At 47.9% G+C, this 14,693-nt stretch overlaps 2 protein-coding genes across 9 annotated transcripts in view; one reads left to right on the top strand and one right to left on the bottom strand.

The window, feature by feature from the left end:
* The window catches only part of NLRC3 (NLR family CARD domain containing 3), a 28,068-nt gene extending 24,974 nt beyond the window's left edge, over positions 1 to 3,094 (top strand). For all 5 annotated transcript variants that reach the window (XM_005224650.5, XM_002697946.7, XM_059881668.1 and 2 more), the window contains 4 exons: positions 183 to 266; positions 933 to 1,016; positions 1,403 to 1,486; positions 1,786 to 3,094. In XM_005224650.5, coding sequence (XP_005224707.1) covers positions 183 to 266; positions 933 to 1,016; positions 1,403 to 1,486; positions 1,786 to 1,876 — 343 coding nt within the window. In that variant the 3' untranslated portion in view covers positions 1,877 to 3,094. The remainder of the gene's footprint in view (positions 1 to 182; positions 267 to 932; positions 1,017 to 1,402; positions 1,487 to 1,785) is intronic.
* Positions 3,095 to 5,534: 2,440 nt separating this feature from the next.
* Positions 5,535 to 14,693, bottom strand: part of CLUAP1 (clusterin associated protein 1) — a 30,141-nt gene continuing 20,982 nt past the window's right edge. The window contains exons 10-14 of one of the 4 annotated variants that reach the window (XM_005224555.5): positions 14,508 to 14,585; positions 10,484 to 10,591; positions 9,291 to 9,346; positions 8,949 to 9,005; positions 5,535 to 6,595 (exon numbers count right to left, since the gene is read on the bottom strand). In XM_005224555.5, the coding sequence (XP_005224612.1) occupies positions 6,449 to 6,595; positions 8,949 to 9,005; positions 9,291 to 9,346; positions 10,484 to 10,591; positions 14,508 to 14,585 (446 nt within the window). In that variant the 3' untranslated portion in view covers positions 5,535 to 6,448. 4 annotated transcript variants of the gene reach the window in all.

Here is a 14,693-nt window from a genome sequence, read left to right as displayed (position 1 = left end):
GTGTGGGCAGGAGATGCAGCATTCTCTGGACACACCACAGGCCAACAACTTTCAGCGCTATTTCACCGGTTTCAGCCCTAGGTCAAGGGGGTGGAGATGAAGGGTGAACGCGGATGGAGCTGGGCCGGTGGGTGTGTGGGCTGGAGGCTGCCCACCTGCAATGACCGCATCTCCTCTTACAGTCTCCAGGTGGCCTCCATTGGTGCTCCGGGGGCCCAGGCACTCGGGGAGGCCCTGGCTGTGAACAGAACCTTGGAGATTCTAGAGTAAGTATTCCAGTCTCTGGCTACAGCTCATGAAGTCAAGCTATTGACTCAGAGTGATCATATATGGAAGGAGGACATGAACATGGAAACTCCCAGATCACTTCAATGCCTTCAGAGAGATCAAGGAGCTCCAGCCTCTCCAGCCCCGTCACCCTCTTTTCCTGGGGGTCACTCGTGGGTCCTCTTCTCCTTGGCCTTGCCCAGACTGAACATGTCCCCAGGCCGTTTAGGGGCCCTGGGGAGGAGACAGTGGCCACTGACCCAGCTTGTGAGAAGATTTGAGCTCCAGCCCGAGCTCTGTGGGGCTCTCGGGCCTGCCTGGTCCTCGCTGCTCCTGCAGTGCTGGGGTTCCAAGTGCACGTGCACCTCCGGGTGGAGGGCTGCCTCTCTGGTCTCCGCCCCTATTTCTTTGGAATGAAAATGGAGGACGAGGGCTCCCACAGACCCCCAGCTTGGGCCGGCCTCACCCCTCCCCACGTCCTGCTCCCCAGAGCCAGTCCTTGTTCTGTGCCCAGGAGCGAGGGAGGAGCAACCGCACCCCCACAGTTGCTGAGTCCACACTGCCTCCACCCAGGCGCCTATGCTCACCGGAAGGGGTGCCGGGCTCCCCTCTCAGCTGCCACTGTGCCTGAGATTGCGCCTCAGGGTTCCCGCCTTTCTCAACAGCTTAAGAGGAAACACCATCGAGGTGGCCGGAGCCAAAGCCCTGGCGAGTGCTCTCAAGGTCAATTCCAGTCTCCAGAGACTCAAGTGAGTGGCTGCACAGATGTACCCGTGCCTCAGGACAGCCGGTTTCTCTTCTGGACTCCCCCTGTAGCATAATACTTGCTTTCTGCTGTAGCTGCTCCCTTCAAAATACAAATAGCTGACACTACAGTCATTATTAGTCAGTACTGTGGATGGGTTTGTTCCCTTTCGTGTTTTTGGTCATACGTCCTCTGTGGCACCTGCACAAGACACCCTGGCTGCGTGCAGACTTGGGTCTCAGGGTTAAATGCCACTTGGCTGTTGCTATGGCACCTGAGGACCAATGAGGCCCAGACGGGCCCCTCCAAGACAGTGCCATGCTGCTTCCTGGGTGTGTCCTTCTGTCCTGAAGGGCTCACTGTGGCATCTCCAATCTCTTCTCTGCCTAGTCTTCAAGAGAATTCCTTGGGAATGGAGGGGGCGATATGCGTTGCCACTGCACTGTCTGGAAACCACGGGCTCCGGCACATCAAGTAAGTGGGGCTCAGCGGCACCTGCCCTTTCCCACCAGCTTGGTTCACCCTTAGAAGTGCTTCCAGGTCAGACCCTGCCTCCCCTCTGAACCTCGGAGCCAGATGACCCCAGTCCGCCAGTAGCTCTACAGGGAACTCCGTATACAAGGGGGCCATTTGGAGCGTCGTCCATGAGAGGGATAGTGGAAGCACAAGTTTCACCTGGGTTTAGCGTTTCGGGTAGTGACCACCTGCTCCTTACTGATGAGGACCTTCAGGCCTCCCGTTTCTCAAGCCCTGTCCCGATCCTTCTCTTCCAGTCTCCAGGGAAACCACATTGGAGAGTCTGGCGCCAGGATGATCTCGGAGGCTATCAAGACAAATGCTCCCTCGTGCACTGTGGAAATGTGAGCAAAACAAGTTCCTGGTGGATCCGGTAGACACACAGCTGAAAGCTTTCCAACAAAAGGACCATTTCTCCAGGGTGCCTTCCTGCGGTCTGGGAAAGATGCTGACCCCCAGGAGTGCTGGTCTCCTGCAAGGAGGCAGGAAAGGTGCTGCCAGAGGAGGATCCGAGCCCCTCTCCCGGTCCAGGGTCAGTCCAGGCAGGGGAGAGATGGACGCCCCACTACAGCACAGAGCACGGACGGTCTTCTGCCAAGGGACTCAGGGATGAGTCTCAGAGCTCAGCAAGAAGCCAGTCAGCGCCTATTTATATTCTGGGGTCTTTAACGTGCCCCAACCTTTTCTTATCATGACTGCCCTGGATAAAATCACTCCCTCACTCTGAAATGAACTGCCGTCTTCAAGCCCATGAAGAGTGTCAATTTGGCATCAGTGACAGAGGGAACATCTTTTTTCAAGAAAAGGCTACAGGAGTATGATCTTTAGAGTCATATGGAAAAATAAGGAAAAAAAATTGAAGAGAAAGGAAGGCTTTAATTATAGGATTCTGGAGCAGAGACAAAAAAAGTTCTCCAAGGTTTCTGTCATCTTTCACCCATTACAAACTCTCTCAAAGGCAGAGATTATGTCCACTGTATGTCACTTGGAATCTGGCACTGTGGTTATCAATAGGCTGTTAAAAATCGATGTCTTCATATACCTTTCTGTATTAGGTTCCCCAAAGCACTTCTGCATCTACAGCTTCCCCATGAGAGCAAGACAGCCGAGCTTCCACATGGCATAAACTCCCTCAGATGCCTTTCAATGTTGGAAGGAAAACTATTCCAAATGAACATCAGGGGTTCTTCAACTACATAACCAAGGAAAATGGTTATGGAAGCTATAATTATCATTTTTAAATTTGAACAGGAACTGTTGCTCCAAATGTTTCTTTAAAAATGAGTATTTGGGCAAGAAACATCATTGGATGATATAACCATGAATGAAATCCTATTAAGGGAGAAAATCATAGTCTCTGAGTATCACCCCACAGAGAGGTATTTACAAAGGCTCCATAAAAATGGAGACATTTTGGGGATTTCCTTGGCATTCCAGAGGTTAAGACTCTGCGCTCACAATGCAGGGGGCGTGGGTTAGATCTCTGGTTGAGGAAACTTAAGATCCCACAAGCTAAAAAAAAAAAAAAAGAATATGCTGGTATAATAAATATGTTTTTTAAATGGAGACATTTTGCAAATGTCACCTTGGCAAAGTGATGCAACTCCACATGACTGATGACGGGAAAAATGGGACACTCTGTGCCCCCAGTGTGATGGCTGAGAAGGACACGTCACTGATGTACTATTCCTGCCAAAAGCGTTTATCTGAATCTAATCATGAAGGAACAGTCGGACAAAATCCAAATTGAGGGGTACTCTGGGAAAAACTAGCATGGCCTCTTAAAAATCGTCAACATCATGAAGAAAACAAAAAGGCTGGGATTGTTTTATTATTAAGGAGTCTTAACAACTTAAGAGCTTTGATTGGATCCAAGACTAGAGGGGAAACAATCAGCTATAAATAACATTATTTTGAAGGCAGGGACATTTGCTCATAAGTCTTATATAATCTTCACTAGATTACTGGTTCTGAAAGGTATTTCTTCTGGGTATAGAATTCAAGGATGATAGTCTTTTCTTTCAGCACTTTCAAGAGGTTGCTATACTGTCTTCTGGTTGGCACTGTTTCTGGCTAAGTTGAGGTGATGGACAAGAGTCACAGCAGTCAAATGCTGCAGACAGCTGTGCCTTGCAGGAAACTAGCACTGGAGAAACCTCAGGGGCTAAAACGTGCTCTCCAGGGACCTCAACGCAAGCCACACTAGATTTGGAAGGAGAGCCCCCTCCCTCCTTCAAAGTCTCTCAAGCATCCTACTGACCATGCTTAACATGTTGTTCAGTCACCAAGTTGTGTCCAATTCTTTGCAACCCCATAGACTGCAGCATGGCAGACCTCCCTGTCCCTCACCATCTCTCAGAGTTTGCCCAAGTTCATGTCCATTGAATTGGTGATGCCATCCAACCATCTCATCTTCTGTTGTCCCCTTCTTCTGCCCTCAATCTTTCCCAGCATCAGGGTCTTTTCCAGTGAGTTGGTTATTCACATCAGATGGCCAAAGTATTGGAGCTTCAGTATCAGTCCTTCCAATGAGTATTCAGAGTGGATTTCTTTTAGGATTGACTAGTTTGATCTCCTTCAGAGAAGGCAATGGCACCCCACTCCAGTACTCTTGCCTGGAAAATCCCATGGATGGAGGAGCCTGGTAGGCTGCAGTCCATGGGGTTGCTAAGAGTCAGACAAGACTGAGCGACTTCCCTTTCACTTTTCACTTTCATGCATTGGAGAAGGAAATGGCAACCCACTCCACTGTTCTTGCCTGGAGAATCCGAGGGATGGGGGGAGCCTGGTGGGCTTCCATCTATGGGGTTGCACAGAGTCAGACACGACTGAAGCGACTTAGCAGCAGCAGCAGCAGTTTGATCTCCTTGCTGTCCAAAGGACTCTCAAGAGTCTTCTCCAGCACCAGTTTGAAAGTGTCAATTCTTCAGCACCCTTCCTTCTTTATGGCCCATCTCTCACATACATACAAGACTACTGAAAAGACCACAGCCTTGACTACTTGGACCTTTGTCAGCAAAGTTATGTCTTTGCTTTTTAATACAGTCTAGATTTGTCATAGCCTTCCTTCCAAGGAGACTGACAAGCAACAGCTTCACTAGCATAGAGCAGACCAGAAGGTGAATTTGAAGCTGAGGCAATAAATGGATAACCACCACAATGGGACTTGGGGGGTCATTTTGGTATTCCATATTGGACAAATATGCCCTGTGTCTTCAGGGTCAGCAATGTTTTCTTCTGCAGTGTATAATCTGCTCTTAATCTCAGTGTGCACAGTTTCCCTCTTGGTTTTTAAACCTCCAGTAGCTCTCAAAGTCTAGAGACATTCCATCTTCCACATCTCACACCCTGCTCACGCTTTCCTCTGTTATCTGAATATATGGAATACAGTCATAATTGTCTGTCCTTTTCCACTAATTGACTGGCATCTTACACCTGGTAATTTTTGATACCAGACATTGAAAACTTTCTCTTGTTGGGGACTGATGATTTTTATATTCCTTAAAATAGTCTTGAGCTTCATTCTGGGACACAATTACCTAGAAACAGCTGGACACATCATCTGTGACTTGGGCAGAGTTCCCATGTTAAAGCCCATCAGAAGAAAGAATCACATGAGGGAAACAAATACATTTTTTGTTTTTTAAAACAGAAGTCAGGTCAGATTCAGCTAAACCATAGCTGTAACATCCAAGAAGATGCAACTTATGCTTAAAAGCCATGGCTTCCAAGTAGGTTCAACATGACTCCCAACACACTTACTCCCATAGCTTAAATTACTGGTGAATTAATTGAACACTGAAGGTTTACAAAAAAAAAAGAGTAATCTCATGTAAAATTTAGGGAAAGACAGAAAAAAAAAGCAAAGACAGAAAGAATTGTCACACTGTCTCCTAAAATTCACACGTCCAGTAATAATCCATGAATTTTTCTTGAAGAAGTTATTTATATGTTATAGGTACAAATGAATAATTATATTTTCAAATAAAACTTAATAGTATAAAAATATGGTGTAAAATACATTTATTGAGATAAAAAACTTCACAAGTCTTCCGACTTTATAATTGAAAAGTAAACGAAAACTCCTCTGTGCTTGTTCTCTGTATTAACAAAACCAAAGCAAAACAAAATCCACATACCTGTCACTTCTCCTTCACAAAAGGGAAATTCTTCTAGTGCTATTTTATTAAATTCAATATGGTTTATTTTTTTAAGTCAGAAACCTGAATACGTACCGACACTTTCCCCTTAATCTCCTCCTTCCTAAGGAGGAACATCAGCCTTCTGAGAGAGAATGAAGTATGCGTGACCTGGGGCATCTCTCTGTTGCCTGATTTTCAAGCAAAGCTGGTTTCCATCTGAATTAGCTACTTTCTTTCAGAAAATGTTAGTTAGTAAAATACATTTAAAGTTTGGTATTGTGAACGTAGAGAAGGAGGAAAATAAGACTACAGAGTGAATTAAAGCCGAGACTCAAAAGCTGATACAACATAAATGTCCTGACTGCCCTACAGTTCCGGAAATGAGGCCTGTGCCCAGTTTCAGCCCCAGGTTTGGGAAGGTCCCGCTGACTTTTAAAGAAAAAGTGCGACAAACCTAACAGCCAAGACTTATATGTTGTTGGCTGTTATTTCTCAAAAGCTTCTGCCCTGTGGATGTGAATCTCTAGGAACACATGCATTTCCCAAGTTTTAGGAGATAGAAAAGGCAAAAAAAAAAGTCCTCTGTGGGGCTGGCTCCGGTTCTTAAGCTTTGGAATGTGTGAGCAACACCCAAGAAACTAAACCAGAAGCAGGCTTTGCTTCATTAACAAGTCCAGCTGGCTTATCCAACAAACGCCTCTTTTCTTCTGCCTCCTTAATTCCCCCTTTCCCTACAAATCCGCGGGTTTTCATCTGCCCAGGTCCCTTGGCACGAAGGTCAGAAGTCACTGTCACTCTCCTCCAGTGGCTCAGGTTTCCGGCCTCTTCGACTGGGCTTGGCCGCTGAGAGTGCCACGCTCTCGTCCTCCAGGTCATCGTCGTCTTCGTCGTCCTCCATGTCAATCTCACTGTCCTCCAGGTCTTCCTGTGGGAGAGATGGTGAGCACAGCTGAGTGGCCCCTCCGGTTGCTGATGTCACGTCAGCAGAGACCCTACCTTGCTGTTTCACTAGCAGCTGAATAACCAGCAAAACCTATGCGAAGGGAGAGCTTGGAAGAGGAAATAGTCAGATTGTGGGGCATAAGCACAGGGCCAGGGTCTACAGACCGCTGGCTGGGACAGTAACACATATGTAAGCGTGTCCTGAAACACCAGCATGCGAACTGAGGCTGGTGCTGCAAGTGGCTTTCCTGCTTCTGTCTCAGGAGCAGCATGGATCTGCTCATCAAGCCCCAGAGCTCCTCCCCAGCGCCCCCCGTCGCAGCAGCCAGCCAGGAGGATGGGGGCCTGGAGACAGGCGGGGGAGCTTACTTTGGCTTTTGGATGGAAAGCCACTCAGGAAATGGGTGTAAGGAGCAAACTAAAAGAAACATGCTCTCTCTCTCTCATCATCTGGATAAGGGTCACTAACTCAGCCAGCTTTCTCAAAGTGCAGGTCCTGTACCCCTGGGGAAACCAGAATGGTCAGTCACTCTATACAGACCATTCCCACCAATGCACAATTTCCCTCTGTTTAAAAACATAAAACACCCTAACACATAACCCATCCTCCTCTGCAGCTGCTCAGCCCTGCTCTCCCGTGGCCTCACAGCAAATCCCTGAGCGAGTCCTGAGCTCACAAAGGCCCTGCTCTCTGCCCTCTCAGCACCCTCCAGCCACGCTCTCCCATTGAGGCCCCCAAGACTGAAACAGTCAATGGACTCAGATCCTACAGGTAATTAGTTCTCCATTCCTGACCCCCGAGACCCTCTTCTGTGCTTGCCCCCCTCACTCTCGAATCTTCTTAGTCAAGATGCAGACCCGCTCTCCCTCCCTGACTGCTGTGATACAGAGTTGGCTCGGGCCTCTGATCTTCCTCTCTACTTCCCTCCCCAAGCAATCATGTCCCCCTCACGGTGATCTTAGGGAGGTTCCCCCAAATTCAGTCTCCAGCTCAGACCTTAAGTCCAGACCTGAATACAACTAGCTTCTCAGCACTAGCATGTGGACACCTAGCAGGTGGCTGACTCAGAATGACCGAGCCAGACCTCCTGTCTGCTCTCCAGGCCCCGTCCTGAGGTCTGCCCGCCTTGGGAATGTAAGAACTACACTTTCAGCCAACGAAGCCACAACCAGGGCATTTCTAACACTTCATGTCCAATTAACAAAACCTGATGGCTCTAACCTTAGAAACAGCACTTCTCAACAATCTGCAGCTACCGCCACTACCACTTCTGAATCAGACCCCTGCAAATGCCCTCCACCCAATTCCTCACAGCCCCTCCCAAGCACAACCCTCCCCTACCCACTCAGTCAGAACCCTCATCCCTGTCCCTCTTTTCCCTGAACCTGCTTTATTTTTCTTACCATGATGACCCCTGATGTATCTGCTTGATGACCATAAGAATATAAGCCTCATGGAGGCAGGGGATTGGTTCCGTTCACTCCTGAATTCCCCAACCCCTAATGGTGCCTGGGACACAACCAGCACTCAACAAGGACCTGGCGAGTGAATGAGTGCACGGGTGAAGGACAGACCCAAGGTGCTGCATGGAAACAGCCTCCTTGAAGTTAACAAGCAGCAACAGGCACAGAGGAGACTTTAAACTACAAATAAGGTGATCGCTCAGAAAAGTAGAAAGCTATACCAACGATCAAGCAAATCCTAAGAAGGGGGGCCAGACAGTGCTCCCCAGGCCACACTGCTGGGACCCAATCAGTGGATCTTTTGTAGAATATCGGTCTAGGCTCTGTGCTGGTGCCAGGCTCCAGACACACGCGGCATTCACCTGGACAGAAGGTCCCTGACTCCATCAGTCCAATCACCCTTCACCTCTTGGGCCTCACAGCTCTGCCAGGGACTCAACAAAGAAGCAGGTCCAGAGCAGTGCAGCCCCAACAACCGGACCCCATTCCGTTGGCCCACAGTTATTCATTCAACAATGCCGAGGGCGCCAGCAGCCTCATGTCACAGCCTCTCTGGGCCCTGGTCTCGGGGGAGCCTGCCTTCTATGTCCCCTCCCAAGAATGGAGCTGGCCTTGACCCCAGCCCTCAACAGCAGCCCTTCTTTTCTAGGATACGGTTCAGAAGCCTGATGACCCTTCCTGTCTCTTGGCTCAGCATCCACCCCCTCCTCCTCGTTAACACAGGGACCGTTAGGTAACTCTACCACCCACTGTGGAAACCATGTAAGTGGCTTCCTGCCCTGGACACCGGGCATCACTCTTGGGGGAGGGTCTCTGCTGGCCCTTAGCAGCTCACACACACACAAATGGATGAGGCGAAAAAGAAAACCAACCTGCTTCTTGGAGCTGGAAGTCTTGCATTTACCTAAGAAAGCTGGTGCTGCTTCCATCTTTGGAAAGCAAGAATGGAAAGAACAATGAGAAGGAAAAAACCAAAGTAGGGCAAGCATGTTCATTTGAAAAGAAAAGAAATGAGCCATCAACAAGCAAAGATGAGAGGTCAGCTCCCTGGGAGGCCAAGCTCTGCCACAGACCCAGCAACGTGCCAGGTTGAGAAGCAGCTCTTTATACTACCCTGGTGAGATGCACTCAGCTCCTTGGTCAACCGAGTCCAGGACCTAGCTGGCCCAGGACCACCGAGACCAGGGCTGCTCAAGGGGCTGGTCAGGACTCACGTCATCATCCGTGTCTCCACCCTGCATCGTGCCCACGACGTGCTTGCTGGGTTGTCCTGAGAAAAAGAGAAGTGTGAAGAGAGCATGAGAACCTGTGAGACAAGGCAGGAACTGGGCACCAAGATCTGCTTTCCTTTAGGAAAGTGGGAAGAAGAATTCACACTAAAAAGTTGACTTAGGGAGCAGCCAGCTACTCAGAAGTGTACCAGTAACAGATCTTCTGCATTTCCACTTCGGAAAAGAGGAATAAGGCCATGAAATCTGAGCACGAGTCATGGATGGGAAAAATAAACATGCATCCTATAAATGTCCCAGGGGAAGAAATAAAATCACTGAACCCTGTCACTAGAATACATGGAGGTGTGTGCTCTCTGCTGAAGAGATAAGTTCTCGCTTTGTGGGCCAGGGTCACTTGTACTGGGATCCACATCTGGGCTTTGAAAAGTAAAAACAAAAGTTAGTATCACTCTAACTTATCCTTCAAAACAGCATCATTACCAAAGTGGTTCTCCACTCCTCCTCTGGAAGTCAATGTCATCTAAGTGTGACTTCTGCAAAAACTCAAGAGCCACCCTTCCCACGTAGAGGCAGAGAGCTGCACTCCCCTGAAGGCTGAGAAGGGCCCCCAGTGATGTGTGTATGTGTGTGATGTGTATACTTATGTGTGTTTGCATGTGCAGAAAGGCAATTTGGAAGGACCCAGCCCCAAGCCACAACCCCTGTATGGTAGGAGTGGGACATGAGGAAGGCCCCAGAGAAGCACCCACATTCACTCCATGTTATTTTACTGCTTGAGTCTTTTGCAGTGAGAAGGCAGAAACTAAAAACAGGTTTTAACAGCAGAGATGCTCACGTAGGTCCCTTATCTGTACATTAATTCTCTGAGCATAAAGGACGTAATTGCACTGAGACCAGTTTGGACCCAAAAAGGAAAGAATTCAGCTCCTTGGTGGAGGCAGTATGTTCCATGACCTCTGTGAGAAGCACCAAACTACAAGCCTGACTCTTCTTGGGGCCGAAGGTAAGAGTATCAGCAACAAAGATGAGCACTAGGCAGGTTAAGAGCAAAATCCCGATTAACCACAGAGCAGGGTGCTTACGGGCCTGGAAACCCAGCAGCCCTGACGGCAGTCTGGCTGCGGTTTCCTGGGCCCGGGGGTGGGGCAGGGGGTGAGCAAGCGAGGCTGGGCTACCTTGCGTGAGCACCTCCATGGCCGTGCGCAGCTGGGACAGCCGCCTCTCTTCCAGTTCGCTGTCGGATTCATCGTCCTCCTGGATGTCAACGTCAGAGTCACCGTTACCTGGCAGGGACACAAGGAGGCAAAACGAAAGGGCAGCTCCATCACTCCCTCCAGAACAGCCCCTGTCCAGTGAGGCTCCTGTGAAGAGCCATCTGTGCTGCTCAGCTTTTCCTGGGATGCATCTGATTCTACAAGTCTCTTGGGAATCTCCTATAGCTCCTTAGGGAAGGGTTCATGCAGACAAGGATAGGCTAGATTTTTTAAAAAACAGTTTTCCAAAACAAGAAAAAAGTGGGTCAGTTATATCAGAAACACTATTCCGGCATGTAAAACTAAAACACTGACAGCCAGCTGTCAAGGGAGTTGGAAGTTCTTCGTTAGTTTGAGGGTGGGGGGGAACCATTCTCTGTTCAGCAAAACAAGCCTGGAGGCAAGCCAGGAAGGGCCTGAGTGGCTGTCCGGGACAAACGACTGCCTGGTAACTGGCAATGAAAACTGGGGCCCGTAATATTCTTAACTGGAGAAAATTCATTACAAAGATAAAGAGAGGTGGTTCTCAATGCAACAGCCTTTCACATTAATTTCCTAAACACCCCTCTGGAGTCTTGTGCCGGTCGAACATTTCCTGTAAACCTACAGGAGTTTCCACAGTGGGGAGGAAAAGACATCACTGTCCAGCCACTTTTTTGTGCCCAGAGTGGCAGAGGTTTCAGAAGGATGGAACTGGAAGAATGCAGTTGTTGTTCTGATCACTGATTCTTAAGACATTTTGGAAGTAGAGTCACTGTTCATCTGTGATAATGCTTTGTTTATTAGGCCCTGCTGTAGAGAGTGATGACACGGCAGCTGCATCTGGGTGGGCTCTGAGGAAACGCTCTTCTTCCATCCACCCTGGAGGAAAGTGCTGTGCTCTACAGCACGGAGGCCAGAGCCAGCAGCTGTAGAAAGTGTCAGTAAGAGCATCCTGAGAGGACCTCAGCACAATCGATCCAAAAACTACCCCCTTACAAAAGCCATTACAGAGAATGGGATTAGATATGAACACAAATTAATGACCATAAAGTGAAATCACTCTTCAGATTAGTTCACTTTTTACTTCCTCCAGAAACAATTTGACATTAAGTCTTCACCCCATGCAATACAAAGCAAACGAAACCATGAATTTTAACCCAACATTAAAACAAGTACCTCAGACTCAGTATGATTTCTTCTGACAACTCGCAGCAACGGACTGAGGGTCAAACACGTAAAGTTAATAGTGCTAACACAAAAGTCACTGAAGTCGAGCTGTCAGCGACACAGTAATATGAGTACAGCCAACAAGTGTGCTGGGAAGATTCACCAGGGAAAGAACAGACTTGCTGCTGGGACAAGTAGACAGCCACGTGCAAAAGAATGAAGCTGGACCCCTACCTCACACCACACACAAAGGATTAGCCTGAAATGGGTCAGAGATCTAAACGTAAGAATTAAAATGATAGAACACCTAGGAAAAAAACACATGGGTAAATCCCGGTGACCTGGAATTCGGCGGTTTCTCAAACATGCCACTAAAAGCACAGCAATAAAAGAAAAAAAAAATTAATAAACTGAACTTGATCAAAACTCTGTAACAACAAAGGACAGCATCTAGAAGGTGAATGACAGAAAATACTCACAAATCACATACGGGTCTGCTATCTAGACATATAACTCAACAGTAAAAAGACCACCCAGGGACTTCCCTGGTAGTCCAGTGATTAAGACTCAGTGCTCCTAATGTAAGGGACCTGGGTTCAATCCCTGGTCAGGGAACTAGATCCCACGTGCCACAATCAAGACCCAGTGCAGCCAAATAAATAAATAAAAATAAACATTAAAAAAAAAAGATAACCCAATTAAAAAATGTGTGAAGTCGAGAATAGATCTCCCCAAAGAAGATACACAGAAGATACACAGCCAAAAGCAGACAAAAAGATGCTCCATTTCATTAGCTATTTCAGAGAAACTCAAAACCCCAGTGATTAAACTACAGGCAGTTTTTTTTACAGGTTTCTTTTAGATAAGCACTGTCCAACAGAAATATGCCAGCCCCAGATGCAATTTAAAATTTACAAGTATATTAAAGCAAAAGGAACAGGTGAATTAATTTCAATAATGTTCTATTTAACCCAATATACCTAAAACGTCATTTCAATAAGTAACCAACATAAAAAAACGTTAATGAGTAATTTTACTTTCCTTTTATATCAAGTCTTCAAAATCTGGTGTGTATTTGCTACAAACAGTGCATCTCAATTTGGCCTAGCCACATTTCAAGCGCTCAAGAACACCAGCTCGTGGCCAGGAACACCCAGGGCTTCGAGACAGGGAGCTCCCTAGGCGCCTCCTCCATCTCTGGGCGCTGGGGCAACAGCTGATGCGGCAGGACCCGGGAAGTGTGCGCGCCATGCGTGAATATCTGCTCTCCACTCCATGACAGGGCTACTCAGTTGCGTTCAAGACATTCCTGGGTCATTTTATAAAGTCAGAGGCGGCCTTCAGTCCTAATGCTACAGTGCCTGAATTCTACAGAGGATGCAGTTAGACACTTAACCGCCAGCAACAAGGTTTAAGACGCTGGTGGGGAGATGAAGAGTCACCTCTGACTTTTATTACCGGGCATCTGAACAAAGTACTTAGTCTTTTTAATCTCTGGGGCCAGTGGCACTTTTCCATCTCTAATTACTCAGCCTTTATCTTCCTCAAACCCCTCACTCCAAACCCCAAAGCCAAACCTGAGGTGACTTCACTCCTTGCTTAACAGAGAAAACAGTCTCCATTGGATGTGAGCCCTCAAGCATACGACCCACCTTCCAGCTCATCAAACTGCCTCAGCTTGAGCCCTGTGTGTTCATACGCTTCCTTGCTCAGTGAAACTCACCCTTGACCCTAGGCCCTGGTTGCCAGCCTTTCTGGATTTTCCCTCTCTGGTAGCTCCCATCTTCCCAGCTCCTCAGATTTAATCTTTGCTTAAACAGAGTCTCCTCATGGTCTCCCCTGACTCCTCTTTACAACTGCAATCCATGACCCCCTCCCTACGTCCTGACCTGCTCCACTTCCCCACATTGGCATTTTTCACCTTCCACAAACAGCTTGCTTGTTTGTCCCCAAGCATGTCACCAGACTGTCAATTCATTTAAGGCAAGCATCCCCATTTACTGTCCACTGAAATGTCCTCAGCACCCAGAACCTCTACTCAATAATGCTTTGCTGGGTTAAATCAGCCACCCACAGGGTAGCCTGAACAAAATGATCTCTTCCAGATCTTGGATTTTGCTCATCCTCACCTCCAATTCAAGTCTATGTACTATTAGATTGTTCTGTTCAGAGGACTTTTTCACAGATAAAAGTTCAGGAAGTCTTCCTTTCTACCTCTCCTCATTTATATCCCTGGTGGGCTTCCCTGGTGGCTCAGATGGTAAAGAATCCACCTCCAATGCAGGAAACCTGGGTTCAATCCCTGGGTCAGGAAGATCCCCGGAGAAGGGAAGGACTACTCACTCCAGTATTCTTGCCTGGAGAATTCCATGGATGGAGGAGCCTGCCAGGCTACAGTCCATGGGGCTGCAAAGAGCTGGATACGACTGAGTGACTAACGCCTTCACTTTCCACTATGGCCATGTTCCCATATGTGTAGAAAAGCAAAGACAGACGGGGAAGCTTAAGTAGCTCAGGATGAGCAGAAGTGAGAATGGTGCTTCATAAGTTATTTTCCTAACTTATTTGCTCACCACAAGCTGATTAAGCATTACCCTTCATTAGGCTGGTTTAAACTGAAAATTACTTTTCCAGAAACACTAAATCACACATACGCATGAGAATCTCTTTCAGAAGATCCCAAACCTATGGATCACAAACTTAAGGTCTGAGTTAAGAAGAATAAAGCAGGCTCAGTGAGAAAGGTCTCAATGTGCAGTCCAGGGCAGAGCGGGATGTAGGGGAACCAGGCTCTTACCTGTGCCGGGCCTCTCGGAGGGGGACACACTCCAGGCAGGCTTATCACCGAGGGCCGCGTCAGGCACTCCTGGCTGACCTGGAACCATAAAGGTGAGCGGCTGCTTTGGCTAGAGAGGCCCAGGGAATTTTCTAAGCTCACCCCTATAGGATTCCCCAGCAGTCCCTACACTCCTTCCAGACAAAG

The sequence above is a fragment of the Bos taurus genome, chromosome 25, assembly GCF_002263795.3.
Source record: "Bos taurus isolate L1 Dominette 01449 registration number 42190680 breed Hereford chromosome 25, ARS-UCD2.0, whole genome shotgun sequence".
Lineage (NCBI taxonomy): Eukaryota > Metazoa > Chordata > Mammalia > Artiodactyla > Bovidae > Bos > Bos taurus.
This window is presented reverse-complemented; position numbering and strand designations above follow the sequence as displayed.